Source organism: Mesoplodon mirus (genome assembly GCF_964341445.2).
Source record: "Mesoplodon mirus genome assembly, chromosome: 2".
NCBI lineage: Eukaryota > Metazoa > Chordata > Mammalia > Artiodactyla > Ziphiidae > Mesoplodon > Mesoplodon mirus.
This window is the reverse complement of record NC_138977.1, coordinates 98,690,025-98,717,079: the sequence shown is the minus strand read 5'-3', so window position 1 is coordinate 98,717,079 and position 27,055 is coordinate 98,690,025. Positions and strand designations below refer to the sequence as shown.

At 32.5% G+C, this 27,055-nt stretch overlaps 1 protein-coding gene across 22 annotated transcripts in view; it reads right to left on the bottom strand.

Annotated features, from left to right (window-relative positions):
* ADGRL3 (adhesion G protein-coupled receptor L3) overlaps positions 1–27,055 on the bottom strand; it is a 590,718-nt gene that overhangs the window by 496,191 nt on the left and 67,472 nt on the right. For all 22 annotated transcript variants that reach the window (XM_082611711.1, XM_082611707.1, XM_082611717.1 and 19 more), the window contains one exon: positions 4,280–4,493. In XM_082611711.1, the coding sequence (XP_082467837.1) occupies positions 4,280–4,493 (214 nt within the window). The remainder of the gene's footprint in view (positions 1–4,279; positions 4,494–27,055) is intronic.

The window sequence follows — 27,055 nt, the reverse complement described above, 5'->3', positions numbered from 1 at the left end:
ATGAGAGAAGCTAGACACCAAAGGAAATATACTATATGAATCTATTTATTTAAATTACAAAATGAGCAAAACTAATTTAAGATGATAGAAGTCCCAATAGCAGCAATTCTTGGTTGAGGGGAGGATGGCTGGTACAAAGCACAAGGTGGGGTGTCTGAGGTACCCTTAATGTTCTGTCTTTACTTAGTTGTTGTTAGATAAGCTTGGTTTGTGAAAATTCACTGAGTTGTACACTTATCATGTGTGCAATTTTCTGTATATATATTATACCTCAATAAATCACTGTACTTCATATACAAACATACATGCTTGTTCAAAATTCCTTTCAACTAAAAAAATATGGGTAACTCTATGCAGAATAAGGCTGTTATGCCACATGTTTAAAATATTTGTCATAAAAAGCTGGCATAAAGATATCATTACATATGATATCCCACATTTAGATGGAATCTATGTCCAATTTATAAGAAGGACTCCATTCGGAGTTTTAACAACAAGGGAATAGCATCCAAGCTAGTTTATCATCGAATTGTCAAGGTGTACTGGGTCTATAGGGGTGGATGATGGTGGAGGGCTGGCTTCAGGCACGTTTGGAAGAGGGCCTAGAGAGAGTAAGCTGTGCACAGAAGACACCAATAAGCTTGTGAAGCCATGACAGAGGAAGATGGGTGAAGGGTTACTGAAGAGAAGCTGTTTCCCACGATCTTTTTTTGGCGTTCATCCACTTATATATCTAATATCACTTTCGTCTCTTCCGGTTCCACTAACACTGCAATCCTTCAAGGACAAGCCTAACACTTTCTCTTCAGTGAATACTCCCTAGTATCATCTAAGTAAAAGAGTATGCTTTCTTGTTTTGAACTCTTCAATAAATGTAACTGAGATAAAAATAAATTACTGAACAAATGATATAGCTATTTGTTTTTTATTCACCAAAAAACTACAGTTTTGTGGACAGGAACCATGTCAGACTTATTTAACCACCAAACTGCAGAGTATTTGTCATAGTGAATGGCATATCATGGACTTTCAAGTATTGGTGGAATTAATAAATGCAAGTTTTATCAACTATACTTCAATAAAAATGATTGAAGAGAAAAAAATTCAAGTATTTCCATTAATAGCTGAAGAAAACATAAACACCTCAGCTGCATTAAAATGTAAAATTTCTGTAGTTATCAGTTGCCAACAGTCATTTTCACATTTATATTCAAAAGCTATATGTACTATCTTTTAAAACTTTTAAGTATATAAATATAAAGTAAAAAGAAACAAAAATGACTCAAAATAAAGTTAAGAAAGTTTTTAAATGGCATGACAAAATTGGACGGTGTATTTCTAAATTTATACATATATTTGATTTGAAATATATATATATATATATTTGGTTTGATTTGAAATATATATATATATACATATATTTGATTATTACATATTAAAAGTTAGTTTTAGGTAAGATAAACAGAAAGTCTGCCCTCTAGAAGCCTCCAATTTACTTTACACAAGAAAACTGTCTAAAATATGATACTACACATTTATTGTTTGGATGCAAAAATGATGGATATAGATGATAACAGGTGAGTGGCCTCAGAAGTTCTGAGAAGGATAAATAAATGTATTCTAGTAGTATAATGAAAAAGTCTTCTGGTAGTATAATGAAAAAAGTAAAGCACAGAACACTCAGAGAAATCGGGGACAGAATGGCATGAGAACACACTTAGATTTGAGAACACCAGGCTCAATCTGAAGGGCAGTGAGGAAACTGGCTTCTCTAGAGCAGATATCAGATTGCATAGTTCTACTGGGGAAAAAATGTGGAAATCACATGTCATAACCTTTTTGATTCAAGTCCCCAATTTTTCACACCTAACTAACATGTTAGTGTACAGTTTTATTTATCTATTTATTCAACGTGTATTCAAACATCTGCATGACTAACATTTTACGTCTGTCCTTGCTTGTGACTTATGTCTAATTTATGAGGCTGAAGTAAGCTAGGAAGCGTTTTTAACAAGGTTATGCAAAGACACACAAATAATTTTTTGAGTTTAGTGATAATCTTCCCATGTAGAGACATGCTTAAAACTTTTAGGCTGATATAATGTCTTTCTAGAAGTTTAAATGAAAGACAACACAATAATCTAAAACACCTTTTGGAAAATATTTTTTCTACTATTATTTTAATTCAAACACATTATTTAAACTGTTGACATCATAATTAATATGATGTGCCTACATCATAATTAGTAATTATGAACATTATTTAACATGCTATCATTGGCGTGACAGTGAGAGTTCATTATAAAGCAGCTTAAGTGGACGTGATCATCCCATATCTTGGTAGCTTACAAAATGGGACCAGATTTCTTCTCTCCATTTATTTTGGACAAGTGTAAATGTAGTACATTTAATGGTCTAAATACAAGCAAGAAACTTGCCTCCATGGAGAATCAACCACAGCTATTTTAACTGACAATTCTTAGTTGAGAACTTCCCAGGAAGGCTCCTACAAATGGTTTACTCAGGGTGCTTAAAGCAAATTTACTCTACAGATTTGTCACTTTACAGATGCATCCCATATAATTCAGTAGCTCCAGAGGATCCATTGTAACTATTTTTTGCAATAATTATAAGATTAAGGGCTTATTTTGGGAGCCATTAATAATATCAATGAAAGGATTAAGACAATTTTGGTGAAAATCATACAGAGATCAAAAAGCTAGTGAAGTTAATGCTTCTGCTACGTTTTAAATGAAAACCTAATCACAGAAAATCCTCCTCAACCCACTTCTCGAATGGATTCTGAAGAATCCTGTGTTTGGTTTTCTGACTGAAACAAATAAACTAACAATTTAGTCATGGTGCCCATTCCATACTACTTATGGAATAACCACTCCTGAAAGATGATTATAACACCTACAGGCAATGAAATGATTAGATTTCTTTTAAGTATAATGTCAGAGAATTTAGCCATACTTGGAGGTATGTCAATATATAACAACAAGAGACAACAAGAAGAACCAAATGCAACCAAACTTATATCAAACGGAATCGCTAATTTTAAAATCTTATTTCTCATTAACACTCACCTTAGCATGAGCCAGCATTTTAGAAATAGACAAATAAAAGCTCTCAGGTTTTCCCAGAGACCACTATCCTTCAAGTACACCTCAGATGCTCTGATCATTAAAATCCTGCCATGAGGTCATTTCTTTGAATAATTTACACAACAGAAATTTATAAAAATATTGACTATCAATGTAGATATCAGAATTTTAAGTATCAAGAAGGTTAAAAATAAGGCAGGCTTTCTTAAGTACAAGAAAGATAATCCTTAAAATCCACTGCCTTTGCTTTTATAATTCAACTTATTTTTACATATGTTTGATTTCCCCCATATTTTAAGAAGTCCTTAAACAAAAGAAAGAGATGCCTAAATAGAAATCCTAATGAAAAACAAACTTACTAAGTAAATCATATATTGATTAAGTTTTTAAAAATTACTTTGTGAGCAAGTAGTCAGAAAGTATGAAGACATCGTAAAAGAATGACTCTCACTGATTTCTGAGAAGTCATAATAGGTGAACAAATATTTGAGATATATTTAATATTTAACTAATTTATTAAGAAATTTTAATATAAACTTTCTGTAGTATAGATTCTAATTGACCAGTCTCTTTAGAATTGAATATTTTTTTACTTATCCAGTGATATTCTGTGGTACTTTATCCTATTTTACTATGGTAATATTTCAGATAGTTTAAATGTATTAAATAAATTAATTTATATACTAGATATCAAAGTAATATTTTTTATTGTTTTCCAAGGCCAAATAATCATTACTCAATAGTCTTTATTATATTTTGATTAATAGTTATAAAATTGCCTCTGAATTTAAATTTTACCCTTTTTCCCACAATAATGGAAATCATTGTTAGCAGTAAAATAATTTTTCTGTAATTTCTGGAGAAAATTACATAATTCTGTTTATGAAAACTGAAAAATAAATTTAGTTTCTCAACTAATGAACTCAGTTCTAGAGAACACAGAATAGAACACATGAAACAATACATAATCTAATACATTGTAATATTTTCCAAATGCCATTTGCAATTTCTAGCACTAGCATTTTAGTGATATGGGGAATAGTTTGATATTGAAAAAGTAGTTCAAAGTATCCTAAAGTACACAATTTTATGTGTACCTGTGTTCAATATGTCACACAGATGCATGTTGAGAGTTTATATTAAATGCACAAAGAATATTAGAAATATCATACCTTTGAGACATAATCTTATAGGCATCAGGCAGATAGCATCGTATATTCTCCATCTGAGCAGGGTCAGAGTCACAAATTTTGTCATCAGTCCTCCCATAGTTGGCACTTTCAATCATGATGACATCTGTTCCTGGACAGCGGAGCTCTATTGGGTAGCTCTCACAGGAGAGCTCTCTGCGGACCACAGCCATCGGAATTGGGGCACGGCTGAAGGCTACCAGGAGGAGGAAGAAAAATAAGTCATCTTTGTTACATAGAAAGGAAAAGTACCCATTTCTGATATACTAATATAAAGGAATAAAGCAGTTGCAATTCATAATTTTAACTAAAAGTAGACTATCTCTTACTTCAGTAACTTGGCAGAATTTTTAAAAATCTAGCTATAACAATTATTTCTTAGAAACCTTATCTCACAGGTATTTTTCTTATAAATGGAACAAAGCACTCTGGATTTTCTAAAACACTGGCTGGTATGTGAGGTAAAGACTATACAGAAATATCATGCAGTTTTTAAAACAAGATTCTCAGATTAACCTCAAGAATACTGTGTGTATCTGTTTTGTTTTTTAATAGAAACCATGAACAAAAACAAAAAACGTACTGTTCTTGAGTTTATATATACATATTTAAATAATTTATTTCAATTTTGAAACAGTTTCATTGTTTCAAGTAATAAGATAATCAGTATATTTTTTGAGTTAATTATAGAAATAGTGAATGTTCTTTAAGAAAATAGATTTGTAAGGAGACAAATTAAATTTTCCTTCAGCTCCCTTCCCACACATTTCCCCCAATGTCAAGAGGTAAGCAGTTAACAATGTGGTGACTTTTCTATTAAAACTATCTACAGAAAAAAAAAAACAACATTGTATATTTCTTCCCATCCCTCTTTTACTTTTACTTAAGTAACTTTTAATTGGGTAGTATCACACTACACACATTGTTTCATATCTTGATTTATTTTACTTATTAGTTTAACAATATATGGTGGAAATCTTTTCATTCCTATATTGTATCCCTCATTTTTAATGGCTATATTACATATACATACAAAACATTATTTAATTGGTCTTATGTTAATGGGCACTTAGAAATGATTGACATGTATACACTAATGTGTATAAAATGGTTGACTAAAAAGAACCTGCGTATAAAAAAATAAATTAAATAAAATTCAAAAAAAAAAAAAAGAAATGTCCCAGTGTTTTTGTGTCATAATACTGCAAGAAGCATAAACCTACCTGTGTACCTTGGCTATAATAGTTTAGAAAAAATATAACTATCCAAATATATTTTACAGTATATGTTAATAAATGAAATTGATGAAGGCATAATATATATTTCAAATTTGGCAAATATCAACAACTAGATGTCCAAAAAGCTTAATACAAATGTACACTTCCACCAGCAGTACTTTCTTCTTCCAAACTACACATTACCAATTCCTTTATATTTTGCCAATGTGATAGACAAAGAATGATATAAGATCCTTATTTGAATTTTCATCACTTCATTTATACAATGAAGTATATTTCCATGTTTCTTGGCCCTTCATCTTTCTTTTTTATTATACATTGTTAGTGTAAAATTTCTTTGGATAGAAGAAAATTGAAAAGTTGTCCTTTATACTTGTGGTAAATATGTTTTTCTAGTTTGTTGTTTGGTTTCATATGTTTGCTGAACATATATATTTCATTTTTATACAGCAAACTGTCTATTTTTCACGTCAGATTTAACAGTTTCACAATCCAAGGTTGTGAATATAATCAGTACATTATTGGAAGACAGTCAAATGTTTAATTGTAAAAACTCAACAAGTCTTCTTTTAAAAGCACATATTTGAAACTCTTAAATTCTTTACCAACCAGTTAGTAAGTTGATTTTCACATGAGAATTAATTATAGAGATAAATACATGATAGCTATAAATTTGCATTGATAGTTGATTAACTCACTAATGTTGACACATACATAAAAATGTATTTAAATAAATACATTCACCTTTTCTTATGGCTTTTTTAATAAGCATGAAATGTGGAAAGCAAAGAAGGGAGGAGGGAAGCAAGGAAATGTAAAAAGAGTGTAAATAGGGAAAAAGATTTTATTACTATAAATATCTTCACTTGAAACTCTACAGAAAATATTGATTTGGTTTATGAAACCATACCTATTATTTCAAGATAGAAAATGACATTAGTTTTTACCCCATTTCGATACCATTTTGGAAAAACTATACATGGACCAAAGACCCCACGCATAACTTCCGAATAGGTCACTCAAGCTGCATTGCACAGTTAATTCCATTCTGGTTGTCATTCAACATCTTTCTTGTTTTGTCCTCAATCCCCCTCAAACACAGACAGACAGATGCACACATGCAAACACACACACCTGAATCTAGCACATCCACAGCACTGATCAAAGAGAGTTAACACAAAGATTGGTGGTAATAATTATTTTTTTAATAAATTTAATTTATTTTTGGCTGCATTGGGTCTTCGTTGCTGCAAGCAGGCTTTCTCTAGTTGTGGTGAGCGGGGACTACTCTTCGTTGTGGTGCACAGGCATAGTTGCTCCGCGGCATGTGGGATCTTCTCGGACCAGGGCTCGAACCCATGTCCCCTGCATTGGCAGGTAGATTCTTAACCACTGTGCCACCAGGAAAGCCCGGTAGCAATATTTTTAAAGTTTGTTCTTGGGGTGGAATAGGGAGGGTGAGAGGGAGTGAGACGCAAGAGGGAAGGGATATGGGAACAGATGTATATGTATTACTGATTCACTGTGTTATAAAGCAGAAACTAATACACCATTGTGAAGCAATTATACTCCAATAAAGTTGTTAAAAAAAAAAGTTTGTCTTGAGTCAACATTTTGACAGGGTAGTCTCACAATAGACACTGAATTTCTGAAATGTGTGTTTCTATGGTTCCTAAAATATATGTATTTATCTATCATTTAGAAATTAGATGGCTGTTTAAACATGAAGTCTTTTTTAATAGTCAGATTCTATTTTAATGGAAAAAGGTATTTTCATTACTGTATATAGCATTTTAAGTAATAAAATCATTGAACAATAAAAATGTTCCAATTTGGGAATCCAGTTTCACAATTTCAATCAGTTTAAATAGAATAACAGATAGTTTTTGCTTACTTTTTTTATAAAATGTTCTTGAAATCAGAATTTTTCAGAATGTTTTACAGTAAACTTTTGAGGATTTGCTGAGACAATTTTTTTCTTAACTTTGGTATAGCCATTTTTTAAAAATCACACTGAAACTGCTTCCAAACATTGAGTTGATCTTGCTATATTTTGTTAACCTAACCTATTAAGTCGTATTGTTTAAAAAAAAGTTAAATTAACAAAGAAATAAAAATAAGCAAATAATAAAGTCAAAGCATTGTCTGACTAAGTGGACAATTTGGTTGATTAAACTCATCAGTCAATTTTGTTAAAATGCGTACACAGACATAGCTTTAATCTGGGTTTTAACTGTCAAAAACATGATTTAGAACCAGACAGTGGCAAAGTCATCTAAAATGTCGAAGGCAAATTTCCCATGTATCTCTTTTGAGCCTATAAGGACTATTCAAAAGTTATAGATATGGAAAATTTTACAGGGTACCAGGGTTGATTTGTGGATGCTTTCTTCCATTTAACATATAATTGCATTAGTATCAGTAACTCAGTGATAAATTGCATTCCTAAATAATGGATGTTTTGTTTAAAGGAATGTATTACTGGAAACTATTCTGTAACATATCTAATTAGCTACTTAAATTATTTTAATTACATTGCTAAATGCTTTAATCAGCAACTAAAGTCCAATGGAAAAATATGCTTAAGTTAAAAGATTTTTGTTGTTGTTTTGTCTTTCTTACCATTCAGTTATCATGCTAACAATGGAGAGACTTTAGTTACTAGAGAAAACAACTAAGACACGGAAAATGTCAACAATTCAAGGCAAGTTAGCCAGTGAAACAGTCTATTGTATTTTGTATCAGGATAATATTGCACTGGGAATTGTGAAGTGGCTATGGAAAAATAATACAGGGAAAAGATGGCATATTCTTGAAGTCCTTCTCATTTTCATACCATGAGTTAATTTGTGGTAACAAAGAACAGAGTGTCACCTATTAGGTGTGTAATAGACATTGGCTGAATAAATTGGAAAAGCTTCAGATGTGAAATCTGGTAGACTTCTGTTAAGATGCTGCACTTTGGAACTACCCACTGACCACGGGACTACGAGGACACAAATGAAACTAAGCTTCTCTGCTAAGGACATCCAGAACCTCAGGAATTGCCCAAGTTCCATGTCGAACACATCCCTAATTAAAAGTGCTCCTGACGAAGGATTAAACAACAGGAGAATTAGCTCCCGGTTCTTGCTCACTTGTTTCTGCACAAATCACTCTTATTCTTCCTTTTCTGAGACCTCAGCCAATCTGGTGTTAACATTTCTTGTATTTTGTTACTCTTTTCTTGGGCTTTCCTACTGCAATCCTGCTTGGTGACTTTTGACTCAGAATGCTTTAAATTCTTGGTGAATGTGGGTTATGATAAGTAAAGATACCAGTGTAAAGATGGGGTGATGGCGGGAGAAGGGTGCTAAAAGCTGATGACCAAAGAGTCAATTGATTCCTCCTGGACTCAAGGACAGGGGTCAGGGATTTGCTAGGATAACACTAGGGCTTTACAGGGTAGCATTCAAAGAAGGGAGTGCTACTTGAGACACAGGATTTTAGGACAAAAGGTATCAATAAGTAAAAGACTAAACACAGATTAAGAGGTAAGCAGCCAGTTATTTGGTTGAGGGCATTAACCCAGTATAATTAATTAAGTTTTTAAACATGTTGAATTTAAGGTGTCAGGATAATACTCAGGAATGTTTAATTTTCATTTGGGTTCATGAGTCTGGAATGTATGAGTAGACTATAGGCTAAAACCATGGTAATAACAGTAAGTAGCTGAAGAGGATAGATGTAGAGGAGAATAAATGCAGAAGGTGGAGTATCAGTAGCCACTGAAGAAATGTCGAAGAGTGTACTACTTAGTTGCTGGACATATATATAACATAGAGAAAAACACTGTGTATCTATTTAAGGAAGATTTTCATTTAGATTTTCACTAAATGGACAATATGCCTGCCACTACTACTTAGTTTTAGGACAGATGAATCAAACACTTATATATATCTCTCCCTGGGCCAAGCCTTCAATGCACTGTTCAAATCTGGTTTTCCATGGATTGTTCTACATATCCAATGATCCACTCAAAAATAAATGGTGCAGTCTATTCTCCATTAGGCAGAAACTAAAATCTTCAGCCTGCCCTATGTGTGTGTTTGTTGTGATATTAAAAACTATTAGCAATACAGCTTATATTTTTATTTATTTTTCGTTTCCTTACTTTTATACTTTGTTTACCTCAAATCCCATGTATTAAATAAAATTAAATTTACTAAGAAAAAAATTTAAGCATAGATAATAAAATGCAAATTAAGAGGCTATTTTGCAGCAGTAAAGATAAAACAGTTGCTTTAAATGGGTAATGACAGAGAACATATTTGACCTATGTTTAGGGACAAAAAAAATCACATGATTTGATGATTGGTTGAACATGAAGGGTAAAAGTGAGTGCACAAGGATGACTACCAGGTTTCTGGCATAAGCAAGTGATTAGATTGTAGTGCCATGAACAAAATCTAGTAAGAAGTTGAATACAGGTCAGTGATTTAGAAGAGAGATCTTTATAAATTTGAGAATTGTAAGGTAGTACTCAAACCAGAGCAGTAGATAAGATAACCCATGGAGGGAGAAAGATTATATTAAACATGTCCACGTGGCAGTTTTAGAATATGTTCATAATCCCTTGCTACTTCTCCATTTTTTCCCCTTTCCTCTTGAATGTGGGCTCTACTTAGTGACTCACTTCTAATGGGCACAGCCTGGTAGAAAGTGTGTGATTTCCAAGAGTAGTTCATTAACAAGACATTGCAGCTTTAACCTCTCTTGAATCACTCACTTTGTACAAAGCTGGTCACCAAACCTTGAGCACATTCAAGCAGCCCCAAGGAGAGGTCCAGAAAAGGAACTGAACACTATGCTGACAGCCAGAATGAACTTGCAAGGCTGGAAACTGAGGCATCTTGGAGTCTGACCCTCCAGCCACAAGAAACACTTCCTTTGGGTAACTACAACACTATGAGAGACCTGGAGCCAGAACCAGCAAATTAAACTATTCCCAGATTCCTAACCTAAAGAAACCACAGAAGATAATAAACGTTTACTGTTTTAAGCCACTAAGTTTTGGGCTATATATTACTAATACAGTGCAGAATCAATTCTGAAGGAATGTTTAAAGAGTGGACATTGAAACTGTTGGACGATACTGAAGAATTACCAAATCAATAAAAGAAAAATACTATGAATGACCCACACAGTCTAATATTACCATCCCTTTGCTTAAACATAGTTTGGTCCATTAATTTAAAAAATATAACATTCCATATATATATATATATATATATATATATATATATATATATATATATATATATATAAAATTTATTATACACATATTTTATATTATGCATTATATATAATACATAAATAATCCAGTTTCAGCACTAAAAACAGATTACTAATCGGTGTTAAGCTTTTTTTTTACCACACTGTATCCCAATGATCATAAGACGGGGGAAAAAAAGGTTATTTTGAAAACATTAAAATAAAAAGAAAATAGATCTGGTTTCTTATGAGAAAGAAGTAAATTAAACTATTTGTAGGTCAAGGCTAATGATTTTAAAGGCGTTTCTTAATTATAGAGAAAGACACTTACATATCTGGAAGTGGGTTACTGCCTATAATAAATTATTGGCAATGCCTTTTAAAAATTCTTCATTACTTAAATGCTGCCAAAAAGCAAATATTCCCAATTTTAAGTTTCAGCAGAACCTATGACATAATTTTCTTAAATATACGTATTTTCTCTGTGCTGTTTTACATGCCAACACACTTATCCAAATTTTAAAAAATGTGCTCTGAAAATCTAGTCTGAAATGTTTGGCAGCAAAAATAACATTGGAAACCCAGTGTAATATCAAACTATCATCTACTTTCTATAAAAGTACACCTACTACAAGTAAGCATCTAATATACTGAATTTCAAAAGTCTATTTCAACAAAGAATACATATAATTTAAATACTTTAGTATTTAGTTAAGTGTAACACAGTGACAATTAAAATTGACACCATAAAGAAATAACCAAAGGCAATTATGTTCTGAGGTCAAAAAGAAAAGCATGAAATTTAGAATTTCTGAAGTTACAGGAAAAAAATGTCCTAATGAGAGGAATATCATAAAACAATTACTGTAAAGCTATCCTTCTGACTTATGGAGCTTCAGCATGAGGGTAACATTAATCATTCTTTTTGAGGATATATATATATATATGAAATGGTGACCTTTAAGTGACATTATCCACATGGAGGTTGCCTAAAAAATGTAGCAAGTATTTGAATAAATGAACTCATATCTACTTGTTATAAGTTTTCAACATTTAATAAAATTATATCCTACATTGTCTTCCAATTATATTCATGAGGGACAAAATTTCTAAAACTGAGTCAAACTTCACATATCACTATTATCAGAGCCTTTTCCTAAATGTCAGAAACACCAAACTGGCTGTTCAAAGTGTTCTTAAGAGTAAAATTATAATTTCAAGATAAACAAGAATCCAGTAAAAAGAATTATACAATTCAAAAGAAATTTTAAAAGATATGCCAATTTAACTCTAAATGTATATTTATCAGTTACAATGTGGTTGCTGGGAGTTAATTAAACAAAAGACATAGATATTGTTTAAATTCTCCATCCGCATTGGTGATCATCTCAGGCCTAGGAGTGGTCCTATACAGATTGGGATTCCAAAAGTCTGGCAGAAGGAGCTTCAGAGTTATCATAAGAAATCAAGAAAATGATAAACATTCGTGTGCGATGGTTAATTTTATGTGTCATTGTGACTGGGTTAAGGGATGCCCAGGTAGCTGCTAAACCATTATTTTTGAGCATCTCTCTGACGGCATCTCTGGAAAAGATTAACAAAGATTAGCATTTGATTCTGTAGACTAACAGAGATCACCCTCACCAATTTAAGGTGGTCCGGCGAGGGCCTGAATACAACAAGAAGGCAGAGGAAGTGTAAATTTTCTCTCTGCTTGAGCTGGGATAACTATCTTCTGCCCTCTAACATTGGTGTTCCTTGCTCTCAGGCCTTTAGTCATAGGCCAGAGCCTACACCAGTGGCCCTCTGACTTTCAGGTTTTTGAGTACGGGTTGGAACTACATCACTGGTTTTCCTGGGCTGCCAGCTTGCAAACAGCAAATCATGGGACTTCTCAGTCTTCATAATTGTGAGTCAATCCCTCATAATAAATCTCTTCATATTGATCTAGATAGATAGATAGATAGATATAGATAATATAGATAACTGTGATATGTGAAAGTTGACAGTTTAGAAATTTCATCCCATGAATATAACTGGAAAACAATCTAGAGAACCCTAATAATGTGAGTGTAGCAAAATCCCCAAAGCCAAAAGATAGTATCCATGATTACTAAAACCAAAAGATTATAGAATAATATCAACAAGATCAGATGGGTGAAAGTTCACAGCAGGGGAGAGCAGATGGACAGATGATCCAGAGCAAAAGTACTGAGAATCTTCCTAAGTGTCTCCATTTCACTCTAGAATCTTAGAGTTGTAGAGAGAGTGCACAACCTATATAAGGTTTAACCATCATAAAGTACAATGAAAATGTGAAACAGATTACAAAGTAATGAAGCGATAAATTTGTTTAGTTTCTTAAGACAGATTTCTTGAAGGAAGCAAACTTTAGATGTTCTTTAAAGATGAAATAATATATGAATATAGGAGAAAAGATAACAAAATATTCCAGGCAGAAATTCTGAGCAAAGAGAGCTATATTCAGCATTTTGAGTGAGGATCTCAAAGAGATATCTGTACCCCCTTGTTCATTACAGCATTACTCTCAATAGTCAAGATATGGAAACAACCTAAGTATCCATCGATGGATAAATGGATAGAGCAGATGTGGTATACATATACAATGGAATATTATTCAGTCATGTGAAAGAAGGAAATCCTGCCATCTGTAACAAACAATGATGAACTTTCAGGAAATTATGCTAAGTAAGGTAAGTCAGACCAGAGAAAGACAAATACTGTAAGATACCACTTATATATGGAATCTAAAATAGCCAAACTAATAGAAACAGAGAAGAAAATAGTGGTTTCTGGGGGTTGGGGGTTAAGGGAAATGGGGAGATGTTGGTCAAAGGGTTTAAATTTCCAGTAGTTGTAATATGGATAAATTCTGAACATCTAATGTACAGCATGGTGATTATAGTTAACAAAACTGTATTATATACTTGAAAGTTACTAAGAGGGTAGACCTTAAATGTTCCCATCACAAAAAAATAAATGGCAATTATGTGAGGTGATGAAGGTGTGAATTACTTCTAATGTGGTAATCATTTCACAACATACATGGGTATCAAATCAACACGTTGTACACCTTAAACAAACACAATATTCTATGTCAATTATAACTCAATAAGTATGGGGAAAAGAAGTTATATTCAGAAGAGATTTGGGAGTAGATGGCAGACAGAACTAAACAGCAGTCAAATCAGAAAAAGGCTTCAAATTAGATTCAGAATATAGTCCAAATATAGGGTAGTGGAAGATTACAGCATAAAAGAATAACGTAATAATAATATTAATGAAATTAATCTTAAAAAGCACTAACCAATAATTATTCAAACAGATTAGGTGAAAGATAACAGAGTCTGGAAATTGATGAGACAAAAGGCGATATGATGATGGTAATTGTTAATACATATTGGGTGTCTTAATTTTAAAAGTATCATTTTATTTTTTTTAAAGTATCATTGCTAATGAGAACATACTGTGTAGCACAGGGAACTCTATTCAATGTACTGTGGTGACCTAAATGGGAAGGAAATCCAAAAAGAGGGAATATATGTATATGTATAGCTGATTCATTTTGCTGTACAGTAGAAACTAACACAATATTGCAAAGCAACTATATTCAAATAAAAATTAATTTAAAAAAAAGTATCATTGTATTTCAAACTCCAAACTAAAAGCTTGTCAATATTATCATCCCCATTTACTGTACACCAGGAAAATATGGTTTAGCCCAAAATGCTAAGAATGTGAGGCATGAACTAGAAAGTCATACAAGTGAGAGAAAAGATGCAATGACTCTCCTTGTTTGTCACACAAACAGAAAGAACAAAGGAAGGGGAGTTCTGTCAGGAAATACATAAGGCAATGTGAGGATATCACACTAGTTATCAATAATATAAAGTTAAGGGATTGCCATTCCTTTGGTGAAATGAAGCCTCATTTCCAAATATGAAATGCAAGTTAAATATTCCATTTACTGTGTCTGACAGGGGCCTTTTTTTAATAACACAAAACATAACAGCATAATATTATTATTTTAAGAATTTTAAGATTTATTTCCTAACATTTTAATACATTTTAATATTGTATCACAAACACTAATATGAAAATTTCCTTTGTGTGAAAATCTATTGCAGTGAGATGGAAAATCACTACTTTACTTTTAAAATGTGACATTAATTCTCAAATGTAGTCATTATACTTTTACTGAAGTATATAAATATATGATTTCCTTTATTGCAAATCGCAAAATTTAAAGTTTATGTTATTCTTGTCATATAACAGAGAAAATCTCTAGTCATATAGATTTTAACAAGAAATATACAGTAAATTTAGAGAAGCATATATATATATATATAAGTTTTGAATAAACAGTGATGCCTCAGGTTAAGACTAAATGACATTTAATTTTGAAGGGAAGGAATTCCTGAACCGTGAATGAACTCTCTACTGCACTGCAAATGCCATTCAGAAATACACAAGCAGCACCTACTTACATTCGTCCCCTCCTCTCTCCCCCCAAACACATTATATTCCTTGGAAGGATAAAGAGCTTTCAGTGGCTTAAAAGTTTTTTTTGTTTGTTTGTTTTATCCTTAAGTAAAGCAATGCTAAAACATTTTCTAATTCAGCAGGGTAAATCTTCTGCAGAAAAGACCTTGTAATAACCTCTTTGGTAATCTTCAATATTGAAAAACATATACAACAGGGTTTATAAATCCTTTAGCCACAAGCTTTACAACAGCTTTCACATATATAAACTCGCAGAGTCAGTGCTGAACATTAGTGTCTGTGTAATGCACCTGAGATTAGAACAATAAATCTAATCATAAAGACCCTGACCAAATCCACATCTCCACATTGGTACGGTTTCTAGCCAAAGTTTCCTACTACCTGGTTGCAGAAGCTAAAAGTTAAAATTCATTCCACTAGAATGTATTTGTTAGGAGTAAGTTTGCAGATTGACAATGCTGCTTGCAAAATGAAATGCTTATTCTTTTTTTTACTCCCAGTGAAAACTTTTATTAGCAATGTTTTAAAACAAATATATTTTCATTAAGAAGTTAACTAAACACTAAATACTGAATGTAAATCCTGGCTTTAAATACAGTGAATCTCTATTTGGTGATATCGGTAAATGAGGAATGTATTAACCAACCAAATCTCTCAGCCTAGGAAAGTCCAGATACTTGCTAAATATGTAAACTGTAGGATAGGAAGAGTAGCCAGATAGTTTTTCTTTTCATAAATACTGATGACAATTCTTCCTACAACGTAGGAAAAATAAACAGTCAGAATGTGAAAAAAGGAACTTCCCTGGTGGCCCAGTGGTTAAGAATCCACCTGCCAATGCAGGGGACACGGGCTCAACCCCTGGTCCGGGAAGATCCCACATGCCGCGGAGCAACTAAGCCCGTGCGCCACAACTACTGAGCCTGTGCTCTAGAGCCCACGAGCCACGACTACTGAAGTCCACATGCCTAGAGCCTTTGCTCCGCAAAAAGAGAAGCCTCAGCACTTACAACGAAGAGTAGCCCCTGCTCACCGCAACTAGAGAAAGTCCGCTCGCAACGAAGACCCAACACAGCCAAAAAAAAGGAATGTGAAAAAAGTTAGCCAAAATGAAACCATAAACCCTAGGCAAAACAAACAAAAAACCTGAGCACACACTGGATAATTCTGGACACTAGTGAAGATATTTTGAGTGAAAGTGAAATATGTTGGGCTGGGTCAGAAGTGAACTCTCACCTTTCCCCAACTTTGAGGCAAAGCCACCAGAAGGATTCTGAATAAACAGATTTTTCTCTTCTCTCTAACAACAATAAAAACAACAAAAATATTCTGAAAGGCAGAAAAGCACCTCACACACTTAAATTTCAAAAGACTTATGAATTGACTTCAAAAACCACATTTAAAAAAATCACAGGAAACAGGTGATAAAGGCTATACCCAGGATTATTTGTATACATGGGAAAACTGTCGTGAAATGACATAGGGCATGTCCAGCACTCTATTTTATTTGTTCAGCTCAGCTACAAAATATACCACTGAGGTTAGTAAAATTTTCCCATCTGCAAAAATATTTAATGGAAAGTTTTTATATAATACATTTTCAGGATCACATAGCAAGTTTCTTGAAATAGATTAAAATCAAAGTTCTAAACATCTACCCTGATTTTTCCTCAAATAATTTTTTAAAAAGTTATGAAATAAAAACCAGTTTTCAAAATGATGGTTGAGAAATACATATTCTGACATGCCTGAATAATAAATATCAATCAATGATTAGCTTCATCTATTCATTCAACAAATAAAAATAGATCATTAAAGGAAGTGTCCAACAACTGTTCCAGGCTGTGGGTATTCAATGGTCAATAAAACATTGATTCATGACCTTATGGAATTTACAACATAAATGGAGGCAGGGGATAAACATTAAAAACAATTAAATATACAAATGATTAAATAACCCCAAAATAATCATGAAGACTATGATGGAAAAACAAAACAAAACAAACTATGACACTATGAAAGAAAACAGCACAGCTTCACCAACTGAGGTTTGAACAGCATGTCTGTCTCTGGTTTACCCAAGAAAGTTGGGAGTATCTAAAATGATTTTAATGAGAGTGTTTATAAAATTACTAAAACACAAGTTTAAAATCTTATAATGCTTAATGTTATTCAAAATGAATTATTTCATTAAATCTTGCTCAAACTCTTAGTAGAGGAAGCATTCGAAAATGTATTATTACAAACAGACATTTACTTGAATCAATAAGTTGTTGAAGGGGAGAGCAGAAAGGATGATTACACTCATAATTAGCTTTCTGTGATTCATACCAAAAAAGAATGAAGGGATAAACTGCATTATTTTTCACATTTCAATCAAACCATATCACTTTATAAGTATATTTAAACAGATGTGATAAAAAGTAAATGCTGACATTTGTAAAGAGATTTTCAGATCTTTGATTTAACTGGCATAGAATGTAATACATATTCTTTGAATGCAGCTATAAAAAGATGTATGCAACTTTTAATAAATAATATAGAGGAGCCTTCTAATATTAATAATAAATAATATACTGATTTAATCTAATATTAATTTTCCAATCTCTCTATTTCTAAAAGAGTTTATGGGAGCAAAGATATCTTACAGATTTTAATAAGTTTCCAAATTATCATTTCAAGATTACAAGGTAAAATGTAAGTTGTTTTTAGTGAAAGAATCATTTTAATGCCTAGAAATTTGTCCAACTCCAAGAAACAAATCCATCACTAAAAATACATAAATCCAAAATTATTTCCACAGTTGATACATCTTCCTGTCAATGATATTGGAGTCACAGAATTGAATTTTAATTATATCCTGCTGATCATCTAATTTCATATTTATTTATCACTTGGAATCCTCTGGTATTTCCAAGATCCTTGTTATTGTTGACTATGGCTGATACATTTCCCTATTGTTTAAACAGAATTCTGTTCCTAATATTTGAGGAAGTTTTTTTTTTTTTAATTACCTTGTTTACAGAATTGATAATGATTTCAGAAGGCATTTTGCCAAGTTTATTATTTAAAAACTAAAATTTGAACTTAATTATTAAAGTTCTAAAGTGACATACTGATATTTACAAATGATGACTATATACATATACCTTATTGCAATTATTACATTTATTTATGCTTGCTTTTTCAATATATACAAGGATTACAAATCACACAGACACACCATACATACATACACCCATAAGGCTGCTTTATGAAAATGTCAAATTTTAAGTTATTTTTCTAGTACTGCTGATGGTGTAGGTATGATGGAGTTATTCTCTTTCTCTTGGTTTAATTTGAAGTATGCTTTCAACATATCTGTTTATCAGTAAATGCCCAATTAAGAAAATAGAATTAGGTTGAATGACAGAGGCCACTTGGTTTGAGAATGAAAGTATTTCACTTTAAACAAACAGTTTAATAATAACCATTAATGCAGTTTTCAAAGTTTCTTCATTCTTCTTGTTTGTACACTTATTTGGCCAAAGTTTCGTATTGGTTTTTTTCCCTCACATGAACATCCAAGAAAAAGAGACCAGTTGTTATTATTTTTAAAAAAATCAACTATCATTCTATAATAAAGTGTGAATAATATCTAGCTTTCCATAATTAGAAGGCTTTCTCTAGTTATGTTTTACGTCTGTCCAAGTGAATGCAATTTAGCAGGCTTTTTATAAGTATTTGTTGAATGCAAGTCAGTAGAGGTATTTAAAATATTCTTTATATATATATCAATTTTAATTGAACAGACCTTTTGTCCAAAGTCTCTCCAAATAAGAGATTCTATTCTAGTTCATAAATTTATGGGAAAATATTAATCATTTGATTTCTATTTTACCAAAGCATAATTTAATATCATATGAATATTAATTTAGGAAAAAACACATCATGTTGTGAATATAAGGTTTTTTCCTGAAAAAAACAGTAGGGAAATTGGAAGAACTAGAAATCAGATGCAGGTTCACTCAATCACTCACTCATTCAATATTCATTAAATGTCTATTTACCATGTATGAAATATGTTTAGGCACTTGAAAGTTTAAAAATGAAAATAAAATGTTTCCTCTCCAGGGAGCCAGGATGCAGATATATTTAAAATATATGTACTATAATGATAACATTCAAATCTAAGGTAACAAATTGATAGTTCCTATGTAGAAAAAAGTTATTGAGAGAAAATATGAATCTCCAGAGTATTCAAGGTTATAAAATTCTAGGGTCAATACAAGTAATTTATACATCATATTTATTTTATGGGTTTTTTTTTCAAATACAACAGAACAGATCCCACCAGAGCCCAATACCTAACACTATGCTTAGCATGTATTTATTGAATAAGTGCCTTTCTATCTCTAGTTTGTTGAACTAATAAACAATTGTTATTTTGGTCCTACAATTTTGCTTGGATCACCCATAAATCTTATTTCAGAAATGCACTAAGAATTCATCACAAAAAGCCTGAACTTTTGCAAAAGATGATCATTTACATAAAGATGCTTGGAGACTCAAAGTGTCAAAAGCATTTCTTTATTTGGGTGGTCTCAAAGATGAGGTCATATCACAGAAGGGGGCCTTGAGAACACATGGAATTTTCACATCTATAATACTTATAAATCTCTGAAGTATTTAATTTCACATGACATGAATTAATGCAGTGAAATTTATGGAGAAAACAAATTGTGACATAAGTGAGGTTTTTATTAATCACAATTTGCTGGTATGTTATTTAATTTATAGTATTCTGAGATAGCACATTGCCATAAATATCTCAAGTCACACGGTTTAAATTTTCTAATATTGGGAAATATATTTTTAAACATATATATTAAAAGAAGATTCATCTATAGTCTCTTAGATAATTCACATTTTCTCATAAACTGCTCTTTTTAAAAACATATGCATTTAAATTATATTTCTTTTCTCACATTACAACATCTGGATAAACTAAGAATTTTAACTTCTCTGTCTATAAATTTGTTCACAAGGCAAAATAGGAGACCATGTGAAGCTGAAGTAATTGTGGTTTTCACTGAAGCAAAAACTGACACAAGGAAGAATAACTGCACAGATAGGATTTACAAAGAGATGAAGTTTCTTCTGTACCTGTGGTCCCCTGATCAGTTTCTGTAGAGGAAACATAAGCCCACGGAATAATATTTGCACTTTTAAAAAAATGGTGAATTACATAATTATAGTGTTTTGTATGGTTTATGTGCTTGTTTACCGTAACACTAAATCTATTAAAGCAAGTTTTGCCAAGAAAAAGGATTTAAAACAAGCCAAGAGAATTTTCGAAAACTCTCTAACAAATATTATTAAAATCTTCAAAAACACTCAAATAGTTCATTTGGGAAACATCATCTGATGTGAACTTCTTATTACTATTTGTAAGTTAATACAATTTATTTATCTATCTACTCAGCCATTCATTCAACAAACAGCTGTTGAGTTTTATTATATGCCAAAAAATAAGCTTTATTCTCTAGGAGATGAATATGAATGTAATGAATATAAATGTTATGGTTCCTATCCAAAAGCTATTTATTCATGAGCAACTTTCTCAAACTTTTTAAGTAGTTGTCGTCTTCTGTATGAAGTGAGGATAATAATTTGAACCTCCTTCATAGGAATTAAATCAATTGTCAAGCATAGTGCCAGGCACATAATAAGTGCTTGATCAAAGTTACACATCTAGTATATTTCGATACTGCCAGAGCTTTAAGTGAATATGAGAATTATATACAAAACCATTCCTAGTAGATGAAATGGTATAAGTAAAGCCATAGAGAGTCATCTGGGAGCCCGAAGTACACACAGACAACCAATAAAACAACTGTCTGCCTCTATGCTGCCCAAAACCTCCACATTCTGCTGATCTGAGCCCTCTAATTGCCTCAATGTCTACAATGTAGATCTCATGTTTTTGGTCTCCAATATAAATCTAATTTGATTTTTATGCTTTTTATCAGATCATATTTTATGTCCTTTTCTGTGTCTCCACTGCTTTAAGATGCCTTTTGAGATAACTCTGATTTCAAAACTACTTTGACCAACCCTTCTCCATAATCCTGAGCCATACTCTAGACTCAGTCATTTCCATTCTCACACATTTCTTCATTTTGTTTAAATTGAAATTAACACAGAAGTTAATTTAATTTTAAGTTAATTTAGGAAGTGGCAAGGAATCTACTTTTGCTATAGCTACAGGCATAAGACAAGAAATAATATATGTTACTAGTGAAAATATATATTAGGTTATGTTCAAGAGAGGTCTGGGTTTGACTTTTAGTTAATTCAACAAATAACTATCGAGCTTCTACACACAGTCCAAAGGGCTGGAGCATAGCAGTAAACTAACAGAAAAAAATCTCTACCCTCATGGAGCCTAACTTCTGATTGGGGGAGACATAAAATGAACCATCAATTTATGTTGTGTCCATTGGTGGTAAGTATCATGGCAAAAAAAAATGGAACAGACTGTAGTGTATGTTCCTGACATTAAGCTTTCTGATTATAAGTACCTGATATTAAACTTTTGATTGCTAAGGTGCCCATTTCAAAATACATCCATATTGAATAAACATATTTCCAGCTGTAAGACACAGTTAATAGTGAAACAATCAGATAAGGAACTAGGCCACCCCCACCCATGAAGTTCCTTCTTTCAGAAAGCCCTTGATAACCTAGAAAACAGACCACTTGAGTGATCCTGCTTCTCCTTTCATGAACTTTAACTCCCACTCTTATGTTTCAACTTAGCCAATAAAGAGTGAACCCACAGATACTAACAAAGGCAGAACCCCAGGTCCATATTTGCTCTCTCTCTCTCTCTACAACCTTCCTGTGTGGCCCTTGTGCATGCTGTGTGCCCTGCAGGACCTGTGAGTAATATATCTTGTTCCTCAAAGTTCCTTGGTAGTTTCTGCCAGAGTGAGTCCTGAGATCACAGTAAGAACCAGCCACTACAATGGCCTCAGTGACAGAAATGTCTGTGGATCTTACTACAAGTAATACAGGCTCGAGTGAATGAGTCTGGTGTTCCTAGCTGAGAGCACTGCCATCAGTAGGCTCAGGACCCAGGGAACACAGGCCATGAGGGATAAGGAGGGGCTTCAGAGACGAGGCACTGATATCTTTGGGTGGAGTCTGGATTTGGTTATAACTGCACATTAGGAAACATAGTCTGTCTGAGATGATCAAAATGGATTTGAGAGAATTTAGAGAGAAAAAATAGTAGAAAAAATAACAAGATAACAATAGTACTCACCCAAATAAGAAGAAATGATGATGTTAATAAAGAAAATAGAGAGTGTGACTTTAAGAGACTTGTGGAAATTAATCAAAATTCTGTTGACTTTCAGGATGTGGGAAGAAAGGGTAGGATGGTATCAAAGTTGACAAGGATGGCTGTATTAGTAGCAGAAAAAGGGAAAGTCAGGAGTATTCAAATTGGTGGGAAGGGAGAAAAAGATAAGTTCACTTTAAGGTAAGTCTTTACATAGGAAAAGACTCAAAAACTATCTAGCCCTTAAACCTCAAGTACTCATATAAATCAATCTTGGGGAACATAAGTGATAATTACCTGAATTTAAAATGATACATGAACTCCATGAATTTTAAAAGGTTGCCAATAAAAATGTGTATACAAATGTTCACAGTAGCAATATTCATAATAGCCAAAAATGAAAACAAGCCAAATGTCCATCAACTGATGAATGATAAACAAAATGTGGTATATTCACACAATGGAAGATCTTCCGGCAATGATAAAGAATGAAGGAGGTGACAAAAAGGTTTTAGAAGTTGATATATGTGGTTACTGCATATCATTGTGAATGCATTAAATGCCATATAAGTGTACAATTTTAAATGGCTGATTTTATGCTATGTGACTTTCACCTCAATAGAAAAATTAAAATAAAAAAACTGAAGTACTGATACATGCTGTAAGTTATATGAACTTTGAAAACATTGTGCCAAGTAAAAGAAGCCAGTCATAAGCTACAATATATTGTATTATGCTATCTATATTATATCTCTAGATAGGCACATCTATAGACAGAAAGTAGATTAGTGGTTGCCTAGGGCTTGGGAATTTGAAAAAAAAAACAGTGAATGAGTGTTAATAGGTATAGTTTTTCTTTCTGTGATGATGAACATATTCTAAATTCTAGATTGTGATGATAGTTGCTCAATTCTGCGAACATACCATAAACCACTGAATTGTATATTATAGGAGGACAGATTTTATGGCATATGAACTACATCTAAATAAAGCTATTTTTTTTTTTTTTTTGCCAAGGAAGACAATCTAGACAGGGAGGTATTTCTGAAACTTTTTTGACCATGACCCTATCGAAATAAATACATTTTTTATATTTTACCCAATACAAAGCTCATACACACACACACAATGGAAACAAGTCTCTGCAACTGGTACCAATGTTCACTATATGAGGTTCACTCTATTCTATTGTGGTTCATTAGAATATTCTAATCTCAATCCATTAAATTGATTTTCTAACTCAATCATCATAATCCATAGATTGAAAAAAAAAAAAACTATTCTGGAGAACATAAGAGAGCTGAGGATTATCCTAAGGATTAGACTCCTTTTTGGAAGAAGGGGTAAAAATAGAAGAAGGAATCATAAAGGGAAAAGAAAAGAGAGTTAAAGAAGCAAGAAGAGAACCATGATTATGCTCTACAGAATCAAATGGAGTGAAGGGGATCATGAAGGAACTAGCAATTAATATTGAGTAATGTAGAATTTTCACTGATGATGAAGAGTATAAAAGACAATTAACTTACTGCTATAGACTGAATGTTTGTGTTCCTCTCCCCCCAAAATCCATACGGTGAAACTGAATCCCCAATATGATGGTATTTGGAGGTGGGGCTTTTGTTAGGTGATTAAATCATGAGGGCAGAGCCCTCATAAATGGGACTAGTTCCCTAATAAAAAAGACCCCAGAGAGATTCCTTCCCACTACGACCATGAGAGAATTCAGCAAAAAGATGGCCACCTATGAATCAGAAAGCCTCCTCATCAAACAACAAATGTTCTAGCTCCTTGATCTTGGGCTCCCCACCTGCCAGAATTGTGAGAAATAAACTTTTGTTTAAAAGTCACCCAGTCAGTGGTATAACTGTTATAGCATCCCAGACTAAGAATTTAGTTAATGCCTTTGCATTAATACATTATAGTGGGACTAATAGAAACTTTGGAAAAATTATTTGTTAAGGGTTCTGACTTCGTCACTTGTTAACGTGTATAACCATTGTAAAATTTCTCAATTCCTCACAGCCTCAACTATGAATGTAAGCAATTATTTCACATTGCCTCTTCTACTGCTTCCACTTAGTAAGAATTGGTTCTATAGTAGTCAGAAAGAAAGGAAAACATGAATTTGAACCCACTAAAGATAAAGAATAAATTTAGTTACAAATTATTAGTATGATTTGATAAAAAAGTATCAGAAGAGAACAGGTTGAAGGGTAGTATGGTGTACAGGTTTTTAGAAATTATTATTGTTTTATTTTGTTTGTTTGCTTGTCTTGCTGGAGAAGCCTTAAAATTGTTTATAAATATTTGATATGGGGCCACGTGAAAAGATTAAAAATGAAAGGAGAAATTTCCTGATAGAAAAGGAAGTTTTCAAATAAAGCCAGATAATACACTAATAATATAATTAGGTTGATTAAAAGATAAATGAAAATTGAATAAGGAAAATATAAGGCACCATAATAATTAGAAAAACCACACCAAAATGAATTGACAGTTAGACTTAATTTCCTTTCTGCCTTGACAAGAATGGTGTATGGGACACATCAGTGAATTCACCAGAGGCTCCAGAAGGGGCTAAGGAATAGCAATCTAGTTGGGGAGTTAGATGGTAGGAGGACAGAGGGTCTTGTCCTTAAATTTTAATATACTTTTCTTCCTAATGACTGGCTACTTATTCCAACAGTCATACAAATTGAGCTGTGACTTCAATAGTCTGAAGATTTCATATATTCTCCCTATTTTTCCTACCTATGTATGTATTTGCTTAACTATATTTAGCAGTTACATGTAGGGTTTTTTGGAGGAAGGGGTGATAAAGATCAGTGTAGGCTACCTAATGGCCCCTAAAACATCCCATGACACTGACCTTGCTTGAACTGATTTCTAAATGAGTGTAGCAATTAAACGTGCATTTTAATATTTATTCTGCCACTGAGCTAACTGTATGACTTTGACAAATTATTTAACTTCTCTGAGCCTTAATTCCCTCATCTGGAAAATTACAAAGCTGTTGAACTCAAAGGTCATTTAAAGTTGTTAAATTTGTTGAATTTTTATTCTGTAATTTTTGGGTTCTTGCCCTACATTTTCTACTAATTGCATAGCATTTGACAAGTTTCTTCTCTGCTTCAGGCATCTATTTCCTTATCATAAGACATAGGAAGTAAATGATTAATAATGTTCTTCAAGCTTAGAGTCCAAGTTGAATAGGTGATTGATGATACAATATGGGCAATCCCATGTTCTACAAGTTAGGATGCTATATATTTGTTGAGCAAATAGATCAGATTTACTCAAAAAGACAGGAACTCATTTTTAAATAAAAATGGGCACACATCTATTGCTAATGATAGTAAAATTGTACAAATTTTATACTAAATTATTCAATTATTATTTATTATTCAATTATTTATACTTTAAGAACAAAATTCCTTGTATAAACCATCAAAATTGCATTGATATGTAATATTTAATTTTATTTTTTAACCATACACGTCTTACCTTCATCAGACACATTAAAACTATTGAGTATATGCCAAAACATATTTTGTTAAATCTCCTCTAACAGATGCCAAGGGAAACAGTTCATATTTTAAAAATTAACTTTAAATAGCAGGTAAAGCCTTACTAGGACAAAAAAAGTTACAGATTGTTTTTTCCAAAATGCAACTTTTCCTTCCCATTATGAGTTTAATTGTGTCCTCCACCAAAATTTCTATGTTGAAGTCCTAACCCCCACTACCTCAGAATGTGACCTTATTTGGAGATAGGAACTTTACAAAGATAATCAAGTTAAAATGAGGTTATTAGGATAGAGTGAAATCCAGTTTGACTGATGCCCTCATAAGAGAAAATCTAGACATAGAGACAAAACATAGAGGGAAGATTGCATGAAGAGACACGGAAAGAAGACAGCTATCTATAAGCCAAAGAGAGAGGCCTGGAACAGTTCCTTCCCTCACAGACCTTAGAAGGAACCAATGTGTGGATACCTTGATCTCAGACTTGTTGTCTTGAGAGATAAAGAGACAATAAATTTCTGTTGTCTAAGCCACCCACATTGTGGTACTTTGTTACGGCAGCCCTGACAAACTAATAAACTTCCTACAGCTCAATATTCTTGGGCAAATCCTCTCTTCTCCCTTTCTCAGAATCAATATACTTTTAGACTTTTCTCTTCAAAACTATGACTGGAAATCATAAATCTCAAATAAGCTCATAAATCCATATAAAATCAAGCAAGTGAGGGGAAGAAAGGATCATTTCAGCAATATCATAGCTAATAATAGATCCCCAAGTCAAAAAAAAAAAAAAAATTGAAGACAACACATACCTAAACTGATATATCTAAGTACCATTGATTTGGCTTTCTATTTTGGTTCCAGTGTATTGGCAATTAGACAAGATTTATTA